General features: G+C 41.9%; 1 protein-coding gene across 2 annotated transcripts in view; it reads left to right on the top strand.

The window, feature by feature from the left end:
- Positions 1 to 21,710, top strand: part of ANO6 (anoctamin 6) — a gene marked incomplete at its 3' end in the record, with an annotated part of 65,261 nt that overhangs the window by 24,679 nt on the left and 18,872 nt on the right. For both annotated transcript variants that reach the window (XM_079994137.1, XM_079994138.1), the window contains exons 3-10: positions 2,251 to 2,376; positions 7,349 to 7,414; positions 9,285 to 9,563; positions 10,614 to 10,727; positions 14,320 to 14,435; positions 16,548 to 16,682; positions 18,172 to 18,277; positions 20,153 to 20,213. In XM_079994137.1, coding sequence (XP_079850263.1) covers positions 2,251 to 2,376; positions 7,349 to 7,414; positions 9,285 to 9,563; positions 10,614 to 10,727; positions 14,320 to 14,435; positions 16,548 to 16,682; positions 18,172 to 18,277; positions 20,153 to 20,213 — 1,003 coding nt within the window. The remainder of the gene's footprint in view (positions 1 to 2,250; positions 2,377 to 7,348; positions 7,415 to 9,284; positions 9,564 to 10,613; positions 10,728 to 14,319; positions 14,436 to 16,547; positions 16,683 to 18,171; positions 18,278 to 20,152; positions 20,214 to 21,710) is intronic.

Genomic DNA, 21,710 nt, shown 5'->3' with positions numbered 1-21,710 from the left:
CATTCTAGGAGACTGGATAAGGTCAGAGCACAACAGAAGGGCAAGAGGGGAAGGGCGGGAATTTGATGTCCTTCCTGCTGTGAAAGGAGTGGAGAATCAGATTGACCAACTATCGTCAATGCGAGCAGGCGAGAAGCCATGCTCTGGATGTGTTTTTGTAAATGAATATAACACAAAACTGCTGGAGAGTCATTACTACTTATTGGGGCTTGCTTGCCTGCCTGCCTGAGATCATTACATAAGAGAGAGATGATCCTTTAGGTATCGCAGTCCTGAGTATGTAAGAGAGTTCGGACATTTTAAATCACTATACAGCATCCTTCACTAAATGCATTTTATGGATTTAGTCCATCCTTTCGCACATCTCATTGGATATCTAACAGTACAAAATGATTTCAGTTCTTGGTATCTTCTTAGTATCTTTTTAACCATAATCAAGAAGTATGGATCTCTGCCTACAAAGAAGTCCCACTTAATGCAATTACACAGATTGAATTGTTTTATTTTTAGTGCTACATAGATACTTTGAACATTGAACATTTACTCTGTCTAGCAAATAATATTGTACTGACTCAAGTGTTTATTGGTATCAGGTTTTGAAACTGCTTAGAAAGCATGCGATGTGCAACCATTTCTCTTTATAGGGCAATAAGAGGAAGGGTAAATCCTGTAAGATTCTAAGAAGAGCCCTGTTGGATCCTACCAAAGGCCTATCCCATTCAGAGGGTTCATATTGCTTGTTAGTCACTGCACACCCATAATACCTCTTCTGTGGGAGCTAAGGACCCACAGTACTGAACAACTCACTAGACCAATTCCCAGCTTCAGACCATGAGGTTAGAATCAGAGAATCACAGAACCTTAGACTTTGCAGGTACCCAAGGCTCATCTGGTCCAACCCCTTGCAATGCAGGAATCTCAACTAAAGCATCCATGACAGATGGCCATCCAACCTCTGCTTAAAAGGAGAGTCCACAACCTCAGGAGGGAGACTGTTCCACTGTCAAACAGCTCTTACTGTCAGAGTGTTTTTCCATATGTCTAGGCAACTTGAAGTCCAACCTTCCAGAGCAGGAGAAAACAAGCTTGATCCATCCTCCATGTGACAGCCCTTCAGATATTTGAAGATGGCTATCATATCTCTCCTCAGCCTCCTCTTTTCCAGGTTGCTCATTTAAGCCATGGATGGATCCCTTGGCTCCAGCTGCAGATTTATTCACTTTTTAAAGCCATGACTTCCAGTCTCATTCCCCCACCTGTAAGGGTAAAACAACAGCACGTAATAAATCGGAGCCAGCCCTACCCTAACTGAAGTAGCCTCTTCAGTTGGTGGGTTTCTGGGATAAAATAGCAGTGATGACATCAAGAAGCCACTATTCAAAGCAGTGTTGTTTTGAACATTGGATCCACATTTGTACGAGGACAGAAGGATAAGACAACTATTGTTATTTCAAAACCGAATTATGACGTGCTTTTAGAAGTACACGCTGTAAAAGATGTGCTACTTAACATTAAGTGGCAAAACCATTGTGCAGGTGAGAACCACTAGTGCACACCTCTCTGTAAAGAGTTGCTTGCCCACTTGTCTAGGATGTGTAGCAATTCTTTCCAGCGAAATAGCATGACCCTTTTGCTCAAGCCATCCAATGGCACATTAGCAAACAGAGACACACAAGCAGGTATGCATATTCAAGACAGCTAGGCGAAGCTTTAGTGCACGTTTGAGATAAATATTCAGATCAATGTTTGCTTCCAGGATCTGCAGTGACAAGCTTATGCATTCCATTGGTTTCTGCTTCGGTAGACTATTCATTCCATTATTAAAAAAAACAATTTCTTCAGCATGTATTGGATTAAAAGTCAATCTTTACACCTTGTGGGGTGGCACATAGGTTTTGTGTATGTTGCAATGTTATCCAAACGTTTTCCTACAGAGCTCTGCTGAGCCAATTGACCATACATGTGCACTTTCTTGAACTTAGAATCATAGAATTGTAGAGTTGAAAGGGACCCCCGCCCCAGGGTCATCTAGTCCAACCCCCTACAATGCAGGAATCTCAGCTAAAGCATCCATGGCAGATGGCCATCCAACCTCTGCTTAAAAACCTCCAAAGAAGGAGAGTCCACAGTCTCTTATCAAAGCTGTGCTGGGTATGTTCTGTATGATAGTATGTTGGAATTTTCACTCTAGTATGTAAAGATGGCTGGAGTATTCACTGTAATGTTAAAGGTATGATATGTTCCTTACAGGCAGAGTTTAATCTGAAACCTGACTCCCTCTACTTTAATGATGGCCAAAGAAGAATCGACTTTGTTTTAGCATATGAAGATGAGAGCAAAAAGCAACATAAGAGGAGCTTTCAGAAGAAGCAAATGGTATGGCTTGCCTTCTTGCTTTATGCTGCTGTTTTTTGGGGCTCCACTTTTATGGGCAATTTGAAGCATCTGTTTTTAGTGATTGCAGCTTCCAAAGGTGTACCTTCCCTTCTTTGCTTTTGTCTTTTCCCACAAAGCTGATTCATAGAATCTCAAACAAAGAGAGGATTTGCTGTTCTTCCCCTTGGCCTTTTTTTTGTCTTGATCTTTCCAGTTGGGTTTTATTTCTCGTAGTTGAAAGCTATATTATCCCTTGAATTCAAATGTACTTAGTGCTGGCATGCTTGGTTACTTTTCTGAGCACTTGCCACAAAGCGAGGACTGAGGCCAAGAATGAGAAAAGGAAGCTTTTAAAAGTTATGCATTCCGTACAGTTCCGTACAGGGACGCGGGTGGTGCTGTGGGTTAAACCACAAAGCCTAGGACTTGTCGATCAGAAGGTCGGCAGTTCAAATCCCCGCGACAGGGTGAGCTCCCGTTGCTCGGTCCCTGCTCCTGCCAACCTAGCAATTCGAAAGCACATCAAAGTGCAAGTAGATAAATAGGTACCGCTCCGGCGGGAAGGTAAACGGTGTTTCCGTGCGCTGCTCTGGTTCGCCAGAAGCAGCTTAGTCATGTTGGCCACATGACCCAGAAGCTGTACACTGACTCCCTCAGCCAATAAAGCGAGATGAGCGCTGCAACCCCAGAATCAGTCACGAGTGAACCTAATGGTCCTTTACAGTTCAATTTTTAGCTTGGTATTGCGCTTTTGGGACAGTACCCCTTCAGAATGAATCTTTGAATGCAACCCAGACTAAAACAAAAACATCCTTCTCTGCACTTAGAATACCAGCTCATCAGAGAGACAGGAAAGCTATCTTCTGTACTTGCTAGTTTTCTATAGGAAGGCATCTTTAGAATGGGTGGAAGGGTTATTCAACCATCCAATTTCCTTATCCAAATTTAGGTAATAGCAGGAAGGCTATATTATATAATATAATAAGGTATAATCCTTATTAAACCAAAAAAGAGGAAATAATGAACAAACGGAGACATAAATAGCATAAATGTGCCTTGGGGACCAACAAATGGCGCCAGCTGCATCAACATCCTATTTTTCATAGGTCTCTTGTGGTCAATCTAGTGAACCCTGGTTGCCTCATTGTTTCCTAATAGTTGCCACTGCATGATAAGCAGGAATTCAATAGTGGCAGTTTACTATCACTCCGGGACGCAGGTGGCGCTGTGGGTTAAAGCCTCAGCGCCTAGGACTTGCCAATCGAAAGGTCGGCGGTTCGAATCCCTGCGGCGGGGTGCGCTCCCGCTGCTCGGTCCCAGCGCCTGCCAACCTAGCAGTTCGAAAGCACCTCCGGGTGCAAGTAGATAAATAGGGACCACTTACTGGTGGGAAGGTAAACGGCGTTTCCGTGTGCGGCTCTGGCTCTGGCTCTGGCTCTGGCTCTGGCTCTGGCCAGAGCAGCGATGTCACGCTGGCCACGTGACCCGGAAGTGTCTCCGGACAGCGCTGGCCCCTGGCCTCTTAAGTGAGATGGGCGCACAACCCCAGAGTCTGTCAAGACTGGCCCGTACGGGCAGGGGTACCTTTACCTTTACCTTTACTATCACTCCAGGTCTACACTGGAAGGAATTTCCCCTGCCAGATGTGAATATGTCACATAGCTGTTAAAGGCACAAGAGCAGTTAAGGACCTACTGACCTCAAAATACTACCTAAAATGTGTAACTATGCTATTTACCTTTGAGTGACCTATAATTTATATTTTCCTCCTAGGTGACAGGAATTCAAATTCTTTCTTTCCTTCTTTTTGAATTGCACTGACTCTTAACAACCATGTTTAACTGTTGAATATTTCGCCTGATCTCCTTCCTCAAATAAACTAAGATTACACTGTGCAGTTCCCATGTTCTTGCTAGCTTTCCATGCATGCCAGCTGGTGGTTTTGTTATGTTTTAGTACTTATGGGTTTTGTTCCCAGCATAATCTGCTGACATGTCTTAGTCTTAGCATATTGTGGTTTTTTTGTGTGTGTTCAGTCAGTCCATCAGTCAATCATTTTATTTGTATCCCACCTTTCCAAAGTTAAAACCATGCTCAAGGCTGTTTTCAACATATAAAAATACTACATAAGTACAATTATAACAACAGTAGTCCTAAACAATTTTTAAAAATCAAAAAATAAATAACCAAATAGAACAATTAAAAGAATATTATTATTTATGCCTGAGTTTTCTATCTAAAAGTTCCCAGTAAGTTTTAAAAAAACAGAAGTTGGTTCACTTTTTGCCTGCATTACAAAACCATTATATCCTGTCACATGCTTTGTATTCCATGACTAGTTCTGGGTTTTGAAGTTGCAAAATATATGCAGCCACATGGAAATGAAGTCATTGGCCACCCATATGCAAGCAAGTAGGGTGATGTATAACCCACATGACTACGCAATCTCACACTGCCCTCCTAAGCCAGGCCAGCTATGGTGTTAGCAGCCCCAAAGTGCAATGAAAATAAAAAATGTCAATGACACCAATTTTCTTTAGATGGACTAAACATGATCCTGACCTGACCTTTCTAACCTCAATCGAGCCATTTTCACATTTCCAGTTTGTAGCGCAGGGCTTAGCTACATCATATTTGTAGCTATGTTAATAAGAGTTTTAGATTAATGAACGAGTAACCCTTCATAACTTCAAAGGCTCCATTCAAAGGTAACACTGAAACACAGTTTGGGACTAGAGGAACAAGTCCTGTACTCATGTGCATCTCCTCTTCCTCTCTCTCTCCTTCCCTTAAATACCTGGTTTTGATTAAGTGCTTTCTCTTTAGACAAACTGTTATGTTTCCAAGGGGTTGCTCGTGAGCAAGCAGGCAAATATGTCCCTGGCTGGCTGCGAATACCTGGCTTGGCTGCCAAAGTAAACTTTATCTGTCCGGAGCGCCACTCACCTGTGGCTGACTCAATCGCTGGCAGAATCCGTGAGTGGGCGTTTCTTAAACTTCCCCCAGCAAAGAAGCTCCTTTACGCCCAGTCTGCGCCGCCCCTCTCTGCGTGAATGCCTTCTGCGCAAAGAGGGCGTGGGCAGCGGAGGACCCCTTCCCTCCTCACTTCTCCCAGGCAAGGAGTCCTGGGACCGCCTCACCACTTCTGGCTCCTGCACCTCCTCTCCGCTGGAGCTGCGTTTATTCTCTTCCCCAGAAGATGAGCTACTACTACCGATCCCTGGAGCTCTCTATAATCCATCTGGCTTTTGCTCTCTCCCTCCGGCACTGATGGCAGTTCCCTGACACAAACCATAGGTTTCTCTTGCATTTAAACCAGCAAACTATGATCTGCATTTGTCCTCCAAAATATGCAACCCCAGTTCTTGTACAAATCCTTTAATTCCTACCGTTACTCACTTTTGATAGTCTGGGATAGGGAGCTAAGGAACCCCTTATCTGGAGCATGTATATGTACTGGACAGAGAAAACTTTCTTTTGTTCTGCTGATGACTGCAGGGAGATTTACACGTCCATCTTCTGCCTGGAGAGGTCCGCCTCTGATGGCTGTAGGGAATTTGTCTCAGCACTAAAAGCAGCAGAAAGGCTACAATGATCAGCATAAAATAATCTCCTCCTCACTGCTCTGTGTAAACATTGCTGCTAAACCTTAAAATTTTCTATTGGCTATTGTTTCAGTCTCTGCCCCTAGACTGCAACAACTGTAGTCATTGCCCCGTTAACACTGGATTCTCTTAAGATGCTATAATTCTGATTCTAATTCTAATTCTGGTAGCTAAATTAGACTTAATAGCAATTGCCAACAGGGAAGTAAGAACACATATAATGCTGTTGGTTGGATATAATTGCAAATCACTTGCCAGATTTGGATGACACTGCAAACCATGGATTGCCTCAAACCAAAATGCAGCTAATGAAACAGACTGCATGAAGCACAGAAAAACTGCATGAGCCAAACCACTCTACAAAATGGCTCAGTATATTGTAGATTTATCATGAGATACAGACCAGAGAACATCCAGTTTACCAGGATCTGAAGAGCCTGATTTCATAAGTAAATAGTCTTTTACTGACTCACTTGTACCATTCAAATACAGTAATTCAAATTTAGTTTGGCTGCTTGACAAATTGAGAAGTTGTTTGAACAGTTTACTTTAACGCAAAGAGAAAACTTTCTTTTCCGGTCCTATAAAACAATAGCATGAATCGGTATGACTAATTTGACCCAACAACCCCCACCCCCTTGCACACACGAAAAAAACTCACTGCAGTCAACCAAATGCAACCAGCCATGCTCTGGGCACTCCAGTGTCTCACACTGCCAACAAAAACAAACAAATAAATAAAGAACCTATCCATGTGACACTGATGCAAAAACTCCACACATAGACCATGCAAAAGAATGAAATATCATGATCCTCTTTCTTTCTCCCACCTCTCTTTCCCCACCTCTTTCTCCCCCAAACTCAAAATTCCTATGATAGCACACTGAATGTAACTGACCTGTAGAACAGACTCTATGAATTGAAAATGTGTTATTTATGGAATTATCTCTTAAAATTCAGTATTGTTATATATTTACTTTTGTTCTGTTTTATGAACGACGTCTGTTTGTAAGAAAAACGCCTGCTTCGCACTCAGTGGCAAACCCATACATACCACCTTGCACATTCACAGAAACATGGCCAATGCCAGCTCCCTGACTTGTGTGCTTGTAGAACACACACATGTTCAAACATATACATGTGTTTGCTGTATGGATTCATTACATCGTGTGTGCAACTTAATATTTTGATGTGCGAAACAGATGCAAAGAAAGCCAGATTCAAAAGCTCCTTGGTGATAAGTTAAGTACAGTGATTTGTTCTTATTACACAAAGACCTTGTTGCATTTCTGTTGGGAATATGAATTGTTTTGCTCTTCGTGGGGAAAAAATAAAATCTTGAACTATTTTTCAATCGATTTCAACAGAGAAAGAGGCTAGCATATGAATCTAACTTGATAAACTGTGGTTTGCAGCTTGAAGCAACAAGTTCGGTGAGTGCAGCTTCCTTTGTACTTTTGGCAAAGTGTGAATTTGTACATCAAAAGGGGGGGGGATGAATTTGTATGGAAGTGGCATCGAAATCTATCCAGGTGCTTGCATTTTTTCACACCATTCTCAGCTCCCTCTTTGTTATATATATTCTATTTCTCAGGTGTGTGTGACAAATCAATACATTCAGAACACTTGGTTTGAAGTGGGTTTAGTTGCACAAAAGAATGCCTCAAATGTTACGGCAAAGAGAGGTGCTTACACTTTCACCATGAGAGAACCATGCCTTTTCTGTTATGTTTTAATGGTACTGTCCCTTCCACCGAAATGAAAAGGAAAGGCAGCTTACACAAGAGCTCTATCTGCACACTGCAACACAGTCAGTGCTCTGGTTCATAGTGTACCATCTCCACTGCAAGTTAAGCTACTTTTATCTGAAATAGTGTAGATTTGTAATGCTTGCAGAGTATTTCTGTCTCGTCAACTGCTCCTTCTAGTGTTCCTGCATAACTATTAGAAGTTCATTCTGTTTCTGCACTTGCTGGGCTATTATGGGATGACTCTACGATTGCTAGAAATGAAGGGATATGGTTCAGCTTCTCTAATGCCCTATATTATTCCACCTTTTTTTAAAAAAAAATCAGATAAAAAATGCACAGTTTCTCACTTATGCACAACAATCATGCCTTCTTTCAGATTTCCATCCACCCATATTGCTGAAATATAGTAAACTGAAGAGAGAAAAATTATCCCTCTTCAAACCGGCACAATTTACAGTGCCTCTACCAATTCCCAGATATTTTATATTGTGGACAATGAAGGTCAGCTGCATATATCACATGTGGCAAGTGATAAAAATCAAGAGCAAATCAAGCTTTAGAGCCAACTTGGTCATATTTATGACCATATGTCATTTTTATGCTAGTGTCATCAACTGGCATTGTTCATCAATCAAAACATTTAGAAACAGCAACCTTGCTCTCAGAGGTAAATTTTGTAATCACAACTAGTAATAGAATTTTTTAATACAACTTTGTTTATAACATGCTCGATGGTTTTATTGACTTAAAACAAGACAGTTATTTGTCCCTTTAATAGACACTTTTCTCCAGTGAAAACCTATATCTCCTTTTCCATGGAGCTTAGTTTGTGCCAGGGCTTAAACTCACAAATCTACTTTCAATGCCAGGTCTCAGCCTCAAAACAATGAAACAACAGTAAAGCCAAAAAGTGCCTCTGGGTATCTTTACCATACCTTCTGATCATCTTTGAATCATCAGAAGGAGTGATGGGTAAAGTCCTCATGACTTACCTTACACTTAACACATGCATACCTGCAAACTCCTAGACCTCTTTGCATCTTCTTCCTTTCCCTTCTCTCAGGCCTACTTGGAGGGATGAGGGATGCAGAAGGAGAAGCAATATTGGACGCTGCATGGTCTCTTTCTCTTTCCCTCTCCATCCATCTCTCTGTGTGTGCATGGATGCCTAGCAGACAGCAACCCAAGCTCAAGGATAGAAGTATTGTAAGAAAGACCAGCAGCCATGTTGAAATTGAAATTTCCTGGCTCTCCCTCAGGAAATAGCTACTTCTTCATTGAACACCAATCTTTCCTATTCACACTTTAATTCCTGAAGAACCAATAGTGTGCCAGGTTAGAGGAGGATGATGACTTCCAGCAGGCCTTGCACTCTTAAAAAATAAGCACCACCTTTCCAGTTGTAATCTTATGATGCTCCTACTGTTATTGGTATGTCAAGTGCAGGAGAACTTCTCAGCTGAGTTTGTCCAAAAATGTCCCTGGGTAGTCCTTTGCTGGTAATGGCTTAAAACAGTGATGAAATTTATATATGAATCTCCATTCACTGCAGGTTGTGGATGAAAAGCTTATATTTGTAAAAGTGCACGCACCTTGGGAACTGCTGTGCAGCTTCGCTGAAATTATGCACATCAAATTGCCCCTGCAACCCAATGACCTGAAAACCCGTGACTCACCATTTAAGTGGATTAGCAGATTCTTCAGTGTGGATGAAAATATCATCAAACCAGAGCAGGAGTTTTTCACTGCGCCATTTGAAATCGACCGTTTGTCAGACTTTTACATACAGGACAAGGAAACTTTCTTCAATCCAGCAACCAGGAGCCGGATAGTAAGTTCCCAACATTTACATAAGGATGAATTTATTATTTGTTGGTGTAGATTCTAGACTGATGGGTTTTTTCTAGCTGTTTTGAGCATCAGACCAGCCAAACAATGCATGAACAATGTTTTGCACCATACAATCAATCTCTGGGGATGGGTTGTAGCTTGGAAAATGTTCATTACTTGGAGAAGGGCATAGGCAAACTCGGCCCTCCAGATATTTTGGGACTACCGCTCCCATAATTCCTGACCACTGGTCCTGTTAACTAGGGATGATGGGAGTTGTAGTCCCAAAACATCTGGAGGATGCTCCTTTGCAGCCACAACCACCGTCTTGTGGGACAAGCACCATCTCATCTTCCTCCCCAAGCTCGGCAGTGGTAGAACTGGTGGGGAAAATAGGGATATTCCAATATAAAACCAGAATCCAGGATAGCTTTCGTAATTCCAGGATTGTCCCTGGAAAATCGGGACCCTTGTGGTGGGTAGCTCAGTTCTGCAAGGGACAACAGGAGTCTGGCTGCAGAATGTGAGAGTTAGAAAGAGCAGGGATGCCACATCACCCTTAGTTCACTAACTGCAACCTGTAATAGGACTGAGTCAAGGGGAAAGTTCCTTGCTGAGCAGAGAAGCCTCTCTCTGTCCATTTGCCAAGTTCCAAATGCCTCAACTGATCCTGCTTCCATTTCCTTTCTCCCTGATTCACAGTGTAAACCTACCTCCCATTTCAGAATATCTGTTCAGGCTACCTGCCCACTTCAGTGGTTTTCATTTAGTAGTAATACTTAAGGAACACTATGTATACTGCTCCATGAACTGCCATTTTAGGATTAATAATGTGCCTGATTAGCACTATTAAGTATAGATCAGAAGCGAATTTGTAAATGTCGGTCCCCTTTTGCAGGTTGGGAGTCGGTGGTGGGTCTTTGGTCTGGACCAGTTGGAGACCACTGATCAAGACAATGCATAATTTTAGACACTCCTACCACATGATAGATGTCCCCTGAGCTTATTCTGGTCTAATTCTTCATTAATAAAGAACTTTGGGGGTTTTCAGGTTCACTTTATTCTTTGCCGTGGGGAATATGCTATAAGAGACAACGTGAGAAAGTTTGGAATCAATAAGCTACTGGACTCTGGGATCTACAAAGCAGCTTTTCCACTCCATGATGTAAGTCCAATATTTTTTAAAAGTACCTTTCTGAAAAACCAAAGAAACAACTCTGCAATCCTATAAATAATCCTAGAAACAATGATACAAAAGGTTCTATAGAAGCCAATAAGAAAATACTAGCTGGCCTTTTAGCTGTTTGTTGAACATTCATCCTGATTTGCTTGCGCAAAAACTGCACGGAGGCTAAAAAAAACATTAACTACGTATTGAGCATTCATTCTGATTTGTTTGTGGGAAGGTAATATTGGTGTTTCATCAAGGAATTATCATCATACACTTTCCAGTGCATTTCACAACATCACCAAAACAATTATAATTGCTCTACCTGAATATGTCAATATGTGACTGACACCCAAAATCATACCCCAAAATCATACCGATCTGGAAGCACCCTGTATGCCAAATTGTGGCCTGTCTCTTTTGCAGCTACTTCAGTGGACAAACAGTACATTTTCTGGAATGTTGCAAAATGGACAAACACTAAGTGATATATACCATATTTTTCCATGTATAAGACGACCCCTATTTTTGAGCCCAAAATTAAGAATATTTAATTGCAACATTCCGTGTATAAGAGGACCCCCAATTTTAAACTTTAAAAATTTGGGGGAAATACAGTCATATACATGGAAAAACAGTTTTAACAAAGTCACTACCTGGCTTTTGCCCTCAGTGTCTTTACAAGAACTATGTATATTTAGAGCGGTCTGCGCAAAATACCATCTAGTGTTGGGGAATATATTGGCCCATGGACCAAATAACAAAACTAATTATGCTTAGCGTCATATGAAGGAAGATTCTGAACCTTTTAGAAGTACTTGGATGGAGTAAAATGGTTATTTTAAACCTCAGTGAATGAGACAAAGAAACAATAAGATTATTTCTTTATACGTTTTCTTATTTTCAAGCTGCAGCAAAAGATGAAAACCCAGGCTTTATTTTCAGCATTTTTTAAATATATCTTCCATGTTGGTTTTGGAATAGAATTCCTGAGCTCTGAGTTGGCTTTATTCTTTAGCCGTGTGCATTTTCCCTCCTTTCTTTTAACTCAGAGATGCCAATTTGACCCATGCTTGTGGCAGGTAGCTTTTGCCCTTTAGACTCACAGCAGAGCTTTCTCCCTTGACTAGTGCAATCACGTTTCCCAAGGCTGTCAACTATTCTTTGAGCTGAAATAAAACTGGTGTTATGAAACCTTTATTTTCAGTAACGATGGCTCTCTCAAAGGTGAAAAAACTCTTAATTTTGTATATCTTTCTTATTTGTAAACAGAATCTTTTTGTGAGGTAATGCTTTGTTATCCATCTTTGTGCTTTTGCCCTTCTAGACTGTGGCATTTTGTGATTCAAGTTTTGTTCTTCGCTTTCCTTCTTTTTTTGGTTACGTTTGCACTTTTTGAAAATAAATAAATATAATATAAAAAATAAAATGCAACTAGTGTGACACTGATGCATCACTTGGTGCTGGGCCTCAGTGACATCATCATAATCACCATCATCATATATATATATTATACCCCGCCCTCCCCGGCCAGAGTCGGGTTCAGGGTGGCTAACACCAATAAAATTACAATAAAACATAATGGGGGGAGGGACAGTTTGTTAAAATACGGGTTAAAATACAATTTAAAATGCAGCCTCATTTTAATAGTAGCCCATAAATCAAAACCATAAGGGGAGGGAAACATAAGGGTCAGACTGAGTCCAAACCAAAGGCCAGGTGGAATAGCTATGTCTTGCAGGCCCTGCAGAAAGATGTCAAGTCCTGCAGGGCCCTAATCTCTTGTGACAGAGCATTCTACCAAGTCGGGGCCAGTACTGAAAAGGCCCTGGCCCTAGGTGAAGCCAATCTAACCACCTTGTGGCTTGGAACCTCCAAAGTGTTGTTATTTGTGGACCTTAAGTTCCTCTGTGGGGCATATCAGGAGAGGCGGTCCCATAGGTACAACAGCATCTTCTCCTCAAGTCTGGCAGTAGCAGCCAGGGAAAGACTATGGAGAGGCAATGAGATGCTCCCTTGCCACCACTGCTTGAGCGCAGGCTCAATCTTCTTCCTGAGATCAGCAGCAATAGCACTGGAGGGGGAAATAGGGACATTCCAGCATCAAATCAAAAGCCAGGATGGCTTTCATAATTCCTGGGCTGTCTATGGAAAATCAGGGCACTTGGAGGATAATAATAATAATAATAATAATAATAATAATAATAATAATTTATTTATTTATTTATTTATTATTTATACCCCGCCCATCTGGCTGGGCTTCCCCAGCCACTCTGGGCAGCTTCCAAAAAAATATCAAAATACTGTAATACATCAAACATTAAAAGCTTCCCTAAACAGGGCTGCCTTCAGATGTCTTCTAAAAGTCTGGTAGTAGTTGTTCTCTTTGACATCTGGTGGGAGGGCATTCCACAGGGAGGGCGCCACTACCGAGAAGGCCCTCTGCCTGGTTCCCTGTAACTTGGCTTCTTGCCGTGAGGGAACTGCCAGAAGGCCCTCGGTGCTGGACCTCAGTGTCCGGGTAGAATGATGGGGGTGGAGACGCTTCTTCAGATATACTGGACCGAGGCCGTTTAGGGCTTTAAAGGTCAGCACCAACACTTTGAATTGTGCTCGGAAACGTACTGGGAGCCAATGTAGGTCTTTCAAGACCGGTGTTATATGGTCTTGGTGGCCCCTCCCAGTCACCAGTCTAGCTGCTGCATTCTGGATTAGTTGTAGTTTCTGGGTCACCTTCAAAGGTAGGCCCACGTAGAGCTCATTGCAGTAGTCCAAGCGGGAGATAACCAGAGCATGCACCACTCTGGCGAGGCAGTCCACAGGCAGATAGGGTCTCAGCCTGCATACCAGTTGGAGCTGGTAAACAGCTGCCCTGGACACAGATTTGACCTGTGCCTCCATGGACAGCTGTGAGTCCAAAATGACTCCCAGGCTGTGCACCTGGTCCTTCAGGGGCACAGTTACCCCTTTCAGAACCAGGGAATCCTCCACACCTGCCTGCCTCCTGTCCCCCAAAACCAGTACTTCTGTCTTGTCAGGATTCAACCTCAATCTGTTAGCCGCCATCCATCCTCCAACCATCATCCCTGACCGTTTGCCATGCTGAGTGGGACTGATGGGAGCTCAAGGGTCAAACAGCTCCTGGAGGGCACCAGGTTGAAGAAGACTGTTCTACTTAATATCTCTTATCATTCAAAGGAAGCTAGAAATAGCCTCAGACATTCACATGTCAAAACGGGCAGCATTAACCGTCTCTGTGGTTTTTTTCTGCATAGTGTGGGAAGCTTCTGTGTCAATTGCAGCAGCTACCAGGAAATCATTTATGACTGCTGCGGCATATTACAGCAGCAGCAGCATTACAAAAATAATGATGATGATAAAACATCAGATTGTAGTTTCCTCTAAATGAAAAATGGTGTAATTTGACCCTCAGGCATTTCCTGGTAGGCACTGCAAATGCTACAAGAGAAGCGATTCCTTTTTTGAGCAGGGGTCTGAGCAACTGTTGACGTTAAAAAGGCATGACATGAACTGTGCCTTCAAGGAGGTGGGAATTCTTTAATTATCCACTCAATACTCTCTTTCACAGTCAAGATTCAACTACCAGTCAGAGGATCCCAACTGTCCAAATGAACGGTATCTGCTGTACAGAGAATGGGCTCACCCTCGAAATATTTTCAAGTTACAGCCCTTAGATCTTGTCAGGTAGGTATGGACAAGCATGAGAGAGGCTGAAAGTCCTCTTCTAATGTGATCCCTCCCTGCTCCATGTATTATTTATAGAGAAAACATGCAGAGTGCAGGTAGCTTAGTCAAGTCACCTTAATTTGTTTCTCTTGATGTTCCTTGGAGACAGTTTGATTTTGTATAATAAGCTACAGGTTACATATTTGTGAGAATGTTCAAGACGGCTAAATATATTTGTGTAATGAATAAGAAAACCAAGGTCCCACTTGGAAGTTATCTCAAAGCCATGTAATTTGCAGCACAATTCTATGCATGTCTATCCAACGTATACCCCTTCTCATTCGGTGGGACTTACTCCCGAGTCATTGTCTAAGTCTGCATACGATTGCAGTTTTCATGCAACTGAATTATTTGTTTCTTGATATTTATAATTGGCCTTATCCCTAACACTGTAGCATAAATGGAAATCTTTGAAACTAGGTTTCTAAAAAATGAAATAAATATGTTAACCCCCCCCAAAAAAATGTTAAGCAAAAGCTATAAAAACTTAGCCCTAAACCAAAAATTACCAGGCTTGAGCTTTAGCAAAATTCAAAAAAAGGAGGTTTCACATTAGTAATAATAATAATAATAATAATAATAATAAATTTTATTTATATCCCACCCTCCCCAGCCAAAGCCAGGCTCAGGGCGGCTAACAACAATCAAACAATCAAACAATCAGATAATCGCAGATTCTAAAAATATTTCATTATAAAAATCAATTAAAATCAAATTAATGGCAACTGATTAAGCAAGATTCTGTGCAGGTTGCCAGAGGAGGGAGTCAGGCTGCGCCCTGACCAAGGGCCTGGTGGAACAACTCTGTCTTGCAGGCCCTGCGGAAGGATGTCAGGTCCCGCAGGGCCCTAGTCTCTTGTGACAGAGCGTTCCACCAGATTGGAGCCGCAGCCGAGAAGGCCCTGGCTCTAGTTGAGGCCAGCCTAACCTCTCTGAGGCCTGGGACCTTGAGGATGTTATTATTTGCAGACCGTAGGTTTCTCTGTGGGGCATACCAGGAGAGGCGGTCCCGTAGGTACGAGGGTCCTAGGCCGTATAGGGCTTTAAAGGTTAAAACCAGCACCTTAAACCTGATCCTGTACTCCACCGGGAGCCAGTGCAGCTGGTATAGTACCGGATGAATGTGACCTCGCAGCGAAGACCCCATAAGGAGTCTCGCCGCGGCATTCTGCACCCGCTAGAGTTTCTGGGTCAGTCTCAAGGGCAGCCCCACGTAGAGCGAGTTACAATAATCCAGTCTGGAGGTGACCGTCGCATGGATCACAGTGGCTAGGTCAGGGCGAGAGAGATAAGGGGCCAACTGCTTAGCTTGGCGGAGATGAAAAAATGCCGCCTTTGTTATAGCTGTAATCTTCGCCTCCATAGAGAGGGAGGTATCGAAGATTACACCCAAACTCTTAACGGACGGTGCTGGCACTAATTGCACCCCCGCAAGAGATGGGAGTTGCCCCCTCAATCCCATATCGTCCCGCCCCAGCCAGAGGACCTCTGTCTTCGAAGGAGAATCAACTGTGAATATTCTACAAATTTTAACACAAGGGAAATTGTTATTGTGGTGCTCTGAAAGAGTTCCTTTGGGACAAGGCTCCCAGGATTTCTTAACATCTTTGTGACAAGCAGAAATTTAAAAGACAAAAAGTATTTTTTATTTCTGTACCTCTGTGCCAGGAAGTGTCTTGTTAAACTTCCTAGGACAAAAAGAAGAAGAAGATGGAATTTCTGCTTCTGAATGCTCTTGAAGATCATTCATAAACACAGAAAATGAGGCCTCAAGGTTCAATTCCTTTAAGGCAGGCTTCCTCAGCCTCGTCCCTCCAGATGTTTTTGGCCTACAACTCCCATGATCCCTAGCTAGCAGGACCAGTGGTTGGGGATGCTGGGAATTGTAGTCTCAAAACATCTGGAGGGCCAAGGTTGAGGAAGCCTGCTTTAAGGAATCTGGAAGCACAAAACTGATGGCAGTACACAATGATCCATGCATGTCAGCATTAAATATAAGAAGTTTCTCGCTTCCCCTAATTATTGGATTGAGAGGAAATGTAGCTTCTAAATATGTGTTTTTATCTGCAGGAAATATTACGGGGAGAAAATTGGAATCTATTTTGCCTGGCTAGGATTCTATACTCAGATGTTACTCCTGGCAGCACTTGTTGGACTTGGGTGCTTTTTGTATGGCTATTTCATGAAGGACAACTGCACTTGGAGGTAACCTGCACCAGTTCATGTCGTTCATGTTGGATATGATCCAGCATGCATATGATCCAGCATAAAGATCCAAATGTCATTAAGTGGACCATTCCCAAAAAATAATTTGTTGTTCCAGAGTTCAGCAGAACTCAGTGGATTATCAGTGCAATCTCAAACATATCGACTCAGAATTCAGTGGGGATTACTCTCAAGTCAGTGGGGTTGAGACCGCAGCCTAAATTATGAGCATGCATGTATAGGATTGCACTGTTTGTTGTTTTATAATAACATACAAATGGTCAAGTTATTGTTTAAGTGTTCAAACATATTTTGAAAGATTAGAAAAAGTTGCCACCCCTTTTGCTACTGAGTAACCACATTCACAGACTTTCCAATTGTCCCTATTTTCCAGGGACATCCCTGATTTAGAGAAGCCGTCCTAGTTTCTGATTTGATCCCAGAATGTCCCGTTTTCCCTTAGGATGTCCCTATTTTCATTGGATAAATGTTGGAGGGTATGGCGTTATCTGAACCCCTGAGCTGTTTGAAGGCAATCCTGTATAGGGAAGTTTTTTAAAAAAATGTTTAATGTTTTATTATTTATATATATATATTGAAAGCTGCCCAGTGTGGCTGGGGCAATCCAGTAAGTTGTGTGGGGTATAAATATTAAAATTATCATTATGGAATGGGAGATCTGTCATCAGAGAAATGTTGAAGGGTATGCATTCAATGTGAAAAGGTTAAAGTATGCTAATCTTCAGTGTATGGTATCATCTATGACCAATTTCCCAAACTTCTTTTTTGCCTCTGCTCTTATTCCTTTGTTTCATAGTTCTCTATAGTAATATATTTTGTAGATCTTTAACGATCCTCTCTTCTGGACATACAATAGGCTTAGAGGGAAATCTCAGCAGTTCTTTTATACAACTCTCAGCTGAAATCAGTGGGGGGGGGATCTGCTATTGAAACTCACAAACCTGTATAAATATTAGTTTGATTTATGAATTAAAAAAATTGTGATGCTAATGATAATACAATAAAACACAAAATAGTGATGGGGGAAAATAAAGGCGGAAATCAACAGGGCTATGCTACACAAGGGGTTTTAGGATTGTAGCCGAAGAACAATGAAAGATAAGTTACTGCAGTGTACATACAGAAGATGTGTTTGGAACTCAATTGCAAGAAGTCACGTGGAGGGGTGGCATTTTGGAAAGAGAAACAGAAGATGGGAGAAGATTAAGCAGTTCCTCCACTCAATCATTTTCCTGGAGAATGGAGTTATGAAGAAGTTATCGCTTCTCCATAACTTGTTTTTTCTGTACAAATGGGTCACTATGGTAAAAAGTAGTATTGTATGTAAAGCCTACTTTGGCCTTATTGAAGTACCTGCAAAGTGTAAATTTAAGGGAATATAGCATGCAGGGAGAGCTTTGAAAGCAGTGAATTAAGCAATTTGTTCATTGAATTACTCAACCTCTCAGATGGATCCTTTCAATTTTAGCCAAGAAGTCTGTGACCCAAACATAGGAGGTAAAATCATCATGTGCCCCCAGTGTGATCAAGAATGTACATACTGGAACCTCACAATCACCTGTGAATCGTCCAAGGTAACAACAACATTTACTCTTGTGGAATATGGAAAGACATTGTTTTCTGGGGCATGAAATTTTATTTTGAAGCCAAGTTAGAAATACATGCAAAAGAAAAAAAGAAAATAAAAGAGGATGGATACTACATAATAATACGAGACCACTAATGAAAAGGGGAGAATGCAACTTACTGATTACAATCATTGAACTTGTGCGAAGGTTAAGTTAAAAGACAACCTCAGGAAAAAGCTCATTAGATAAATGTGTCTATTTTTATTAGACTGGGGTGTGAAACTTGAAGGCAAGTTCCTATACTGTCTTTCAGTATCCCATCTGTTTGCTCAGGTAACTGAGTTTTGGCTTTATGAAGTATCCTTAGGAAAATGGATAGTCCATTAACTTGAATTGCTCCTGTCTACATGTGGTTTGTCCTGCGCATCTGTGTTTGAAGGAGGAAGAGTGATAGTCTGGTGCTTCTTATGGCAAGGCTGCCCTGGCCACAAACTGTTTTCTTCTCCTTCATAAATAGAGTGACCCAAACCTCACTTTAGAAGAGTAATATAAGGGATATGATAGAGATGAAAGTGAAATAAATTGAATAAACAGAGCAAAGATATGAAATCATTTTAAGTGTGTGTATGTGTGTTTTACGGGACGCAGGTGGCGCTGTGGGTTAAAGCCTCAGCGCCTAGGGCTTGCCGATCGAAAGGTCGGCGGTTCGAATCCCTGCGGCGGGGTGCGCTCCCGCTGCTCGGTCCCAGCGCCTGCCAACCTAGCAGTTCGAAAGCACCTCCGGGTGCAAGTAGATAAATAGGGACCGCTTACCAGCGGGAAGGTAAACAGCGTTTCTGTGTGCAGCTCTGGCTCGCCAGATGCAGCTTTGTCACGCTGGCCACGTGACCCGGAAGTGTCTCCGGACAGCGCTGGCCCCTGGCCTCTTAAGTGAGATGAGCGCACAACCCCAGAGTCTGTCAAGACTGGCCCGTACGGGCAGGGGTACCTTTACCTTTACCTTTATGTGTGTTTTAATAGACCTAGACTTAGCATGCTTTTCATGTGATAAGCTTATCACATTATAGTTTGCCTTCCACTGGTAGATCTTTTGTTTATATGATGATAAGAATGCAACAGCTGGAGCTGCTAATCTGTGATATTAGTTTTACACAACCATATTATCATCTGATGGTTGCTGCCATCACATTGGGAATATATAATTTTTGACATTTCATTTGTTTTCCATTTGCTCAGGTTTTTATGTATGCATTTAATATTCCCAACACTGAAACATATTTTGCCTCTCTTTTCAGGATAAGTAGGTGTTATAAAATGATTTGCCTTTAAAAACAAAACAAAAAAAAACCTTATGTATCACATATTTTGCCATTTTCCATAATGTGGGACTAGATTAGATTGGCATTACAGTTCTGTTTTCTAAAACTTGGCAGAACACTAAAAAAAGGAAACTTTATTTAACTATAAAATGCAGGCTGTTATCAAGGCAACTTCTCAAACAGTAGCAAGCTGTGTGCCATGGCCACTGCTTCCAGTTGGCAAACGCTTCCTCCCCTCTAGCAAGCAGATGGCCAATGTCTTCAGCTGATTAGCTGTGGGGCAAGAAAGCAGCAAGGAGGTGTCTGAGTTCAGCCCTTCCCCATAAATGATAAGGAATGCTTTTCTTGTGGCATTGTATGCATTCTGCAGGAATGCCAAATGTCTATGTGGGGCTTCCATTTCCATGGCAGAAGAGATGGTCTGCCATGTGAAAATTTGTTTCCATGCATAGGTAGCCCCTCCTATGAAATTAGGTGTTGTGTAACACCCTATGTTCTTTAGCTGTTCCAAAAAACAATGCAAAATTGTATGCTAACCCCTATTTTTCCGAATGCTTTCCAGAAGCTGTGTATCTTCGATAGCTTCGGAACACTTGTGTTTGCAGTATTTATGGGAGTATGGGGTAAGCTAATTTCAAATATATTATTTGAGGCAGGAGGTTGTGGGGGCTGGGGGGTTAAATCCAAACCAAAGCCCTAATACAGTGGTACCTCGGGTTAAGAACTTAATTCGTTCCAGAGGGCCGTTCTTAACCTGAAACTGTTCTTAGCCTGAGGTACCACTTTAGCTAATGGGGCCTCCCGCTACCACCATTGTGCAATTTCTGTTTTCATCCTGAAGCAAAGTTCTTAGCCCGAGGTACTATTTCTGGGTTAACGGAGTCTGTAACCTGAAGTGTCTGTAAACTGAAGCGTCTGTAACCCGAGGTACCACTGTATGGCTTTGTTGCTGTGGGTAGACTTTTAGAGGGGCCCATATCAGACTGCAGGATTTCATTTTTTGTGTGTGTGCTCCCCCTTTAAAAAGAACCCAGCATGTGATAAACTATTACATCAGGAAAGAGGCACTTGTGTGGGTGAGAAAACATTTGCTTCTTTCCTCATTTTATTAGTTCATTTACTACTGCACACCTGGATAGCTCAGTTGGTAGAGCATGAGACTCTTAATCTCAGGGTCATGAGTTTGTGCCCCATGTTGGGTAAAAGAGTCCCGCAGTGTAGGGGGTTGGACTAGATGACCCTCGTGGTCCCTTACAACTATTCTATTCTGACTCTATGCACACAACAGTTGTTAGCAACTAACGTATTAAATGGTCACAGTAAAGTTTTGGGTTGTTGTTTTTTACCCAGAAAGCATCTTGTTTCACTGAATAGATGCTCTTTACAAGGTCACAATAACTAGCATTAACCCACCCTGTTTAATCACCATGCTTGCTTGCTGGTGATTAAAATTAGTGCTATATTGAAATCTAATTGCACAGTATGTCAAGTAACATTTAGGCCACCATTAGCACTCTGTAAAGGTGAATATACACAAAGGTGCCGTTGTAACATTTTAGGCAAATATTACAAATTGACAACAACAGGCTTTCAATGTTAAGTATGTTGCAACTTAGTCCTCTGACACTGAACATTAAAATGGACCAAAACTACCTATTTTCTACAATATTTAAATTGAATATAAAAGACTTGCCAGTAATGCACAATTCTTAAATATTTATTAACAATAATAATTACAGTAATGGAAGAACAACTTACTGAAGTACCCATGGGTCATGTCACCCAACAGCCAACTGCTTCACCTTGCGAAATGGCTTTCTGGTGCTATTATAATTTAATACAGGGATTTCCAATGATGCAAGACATTATTTTAATGCATTATATTAACATGCACACTTCCCACAGCACTGTCATAACAGCATAGCTTCTGCAAGATTCAAATCCTTGTTAACTGAAAACTCTACTTCGGGTAGGCACCAATCATGGTTAAGGTGAGCAGGGGCAATGTATACCAAAGACAGGTGGGGGTAAGTCCCAGGCCCTTGTTCTTGTCTTAACCATGGCTGAGTTAACACACATACACTAAGTAGAAGAAGAGGAGCATTACCATCTCCCTCCAC

Source organism: Podarcis cretensis, assembly GCF_951804945.1.
Source record: "Podarcis cretensis genome assembly, chromosome: 10".
Classification (NCBI taxonomy): domain Eukaryota; kingdom Metazoa; phylum Chordata; class Lepidosauria; order Squamata; family Lacertidae; genus Podarcis; species Podarcis cretensis.
This window is presented reverse-complemented; position numbering and strand designations above follow the sequence as displayed.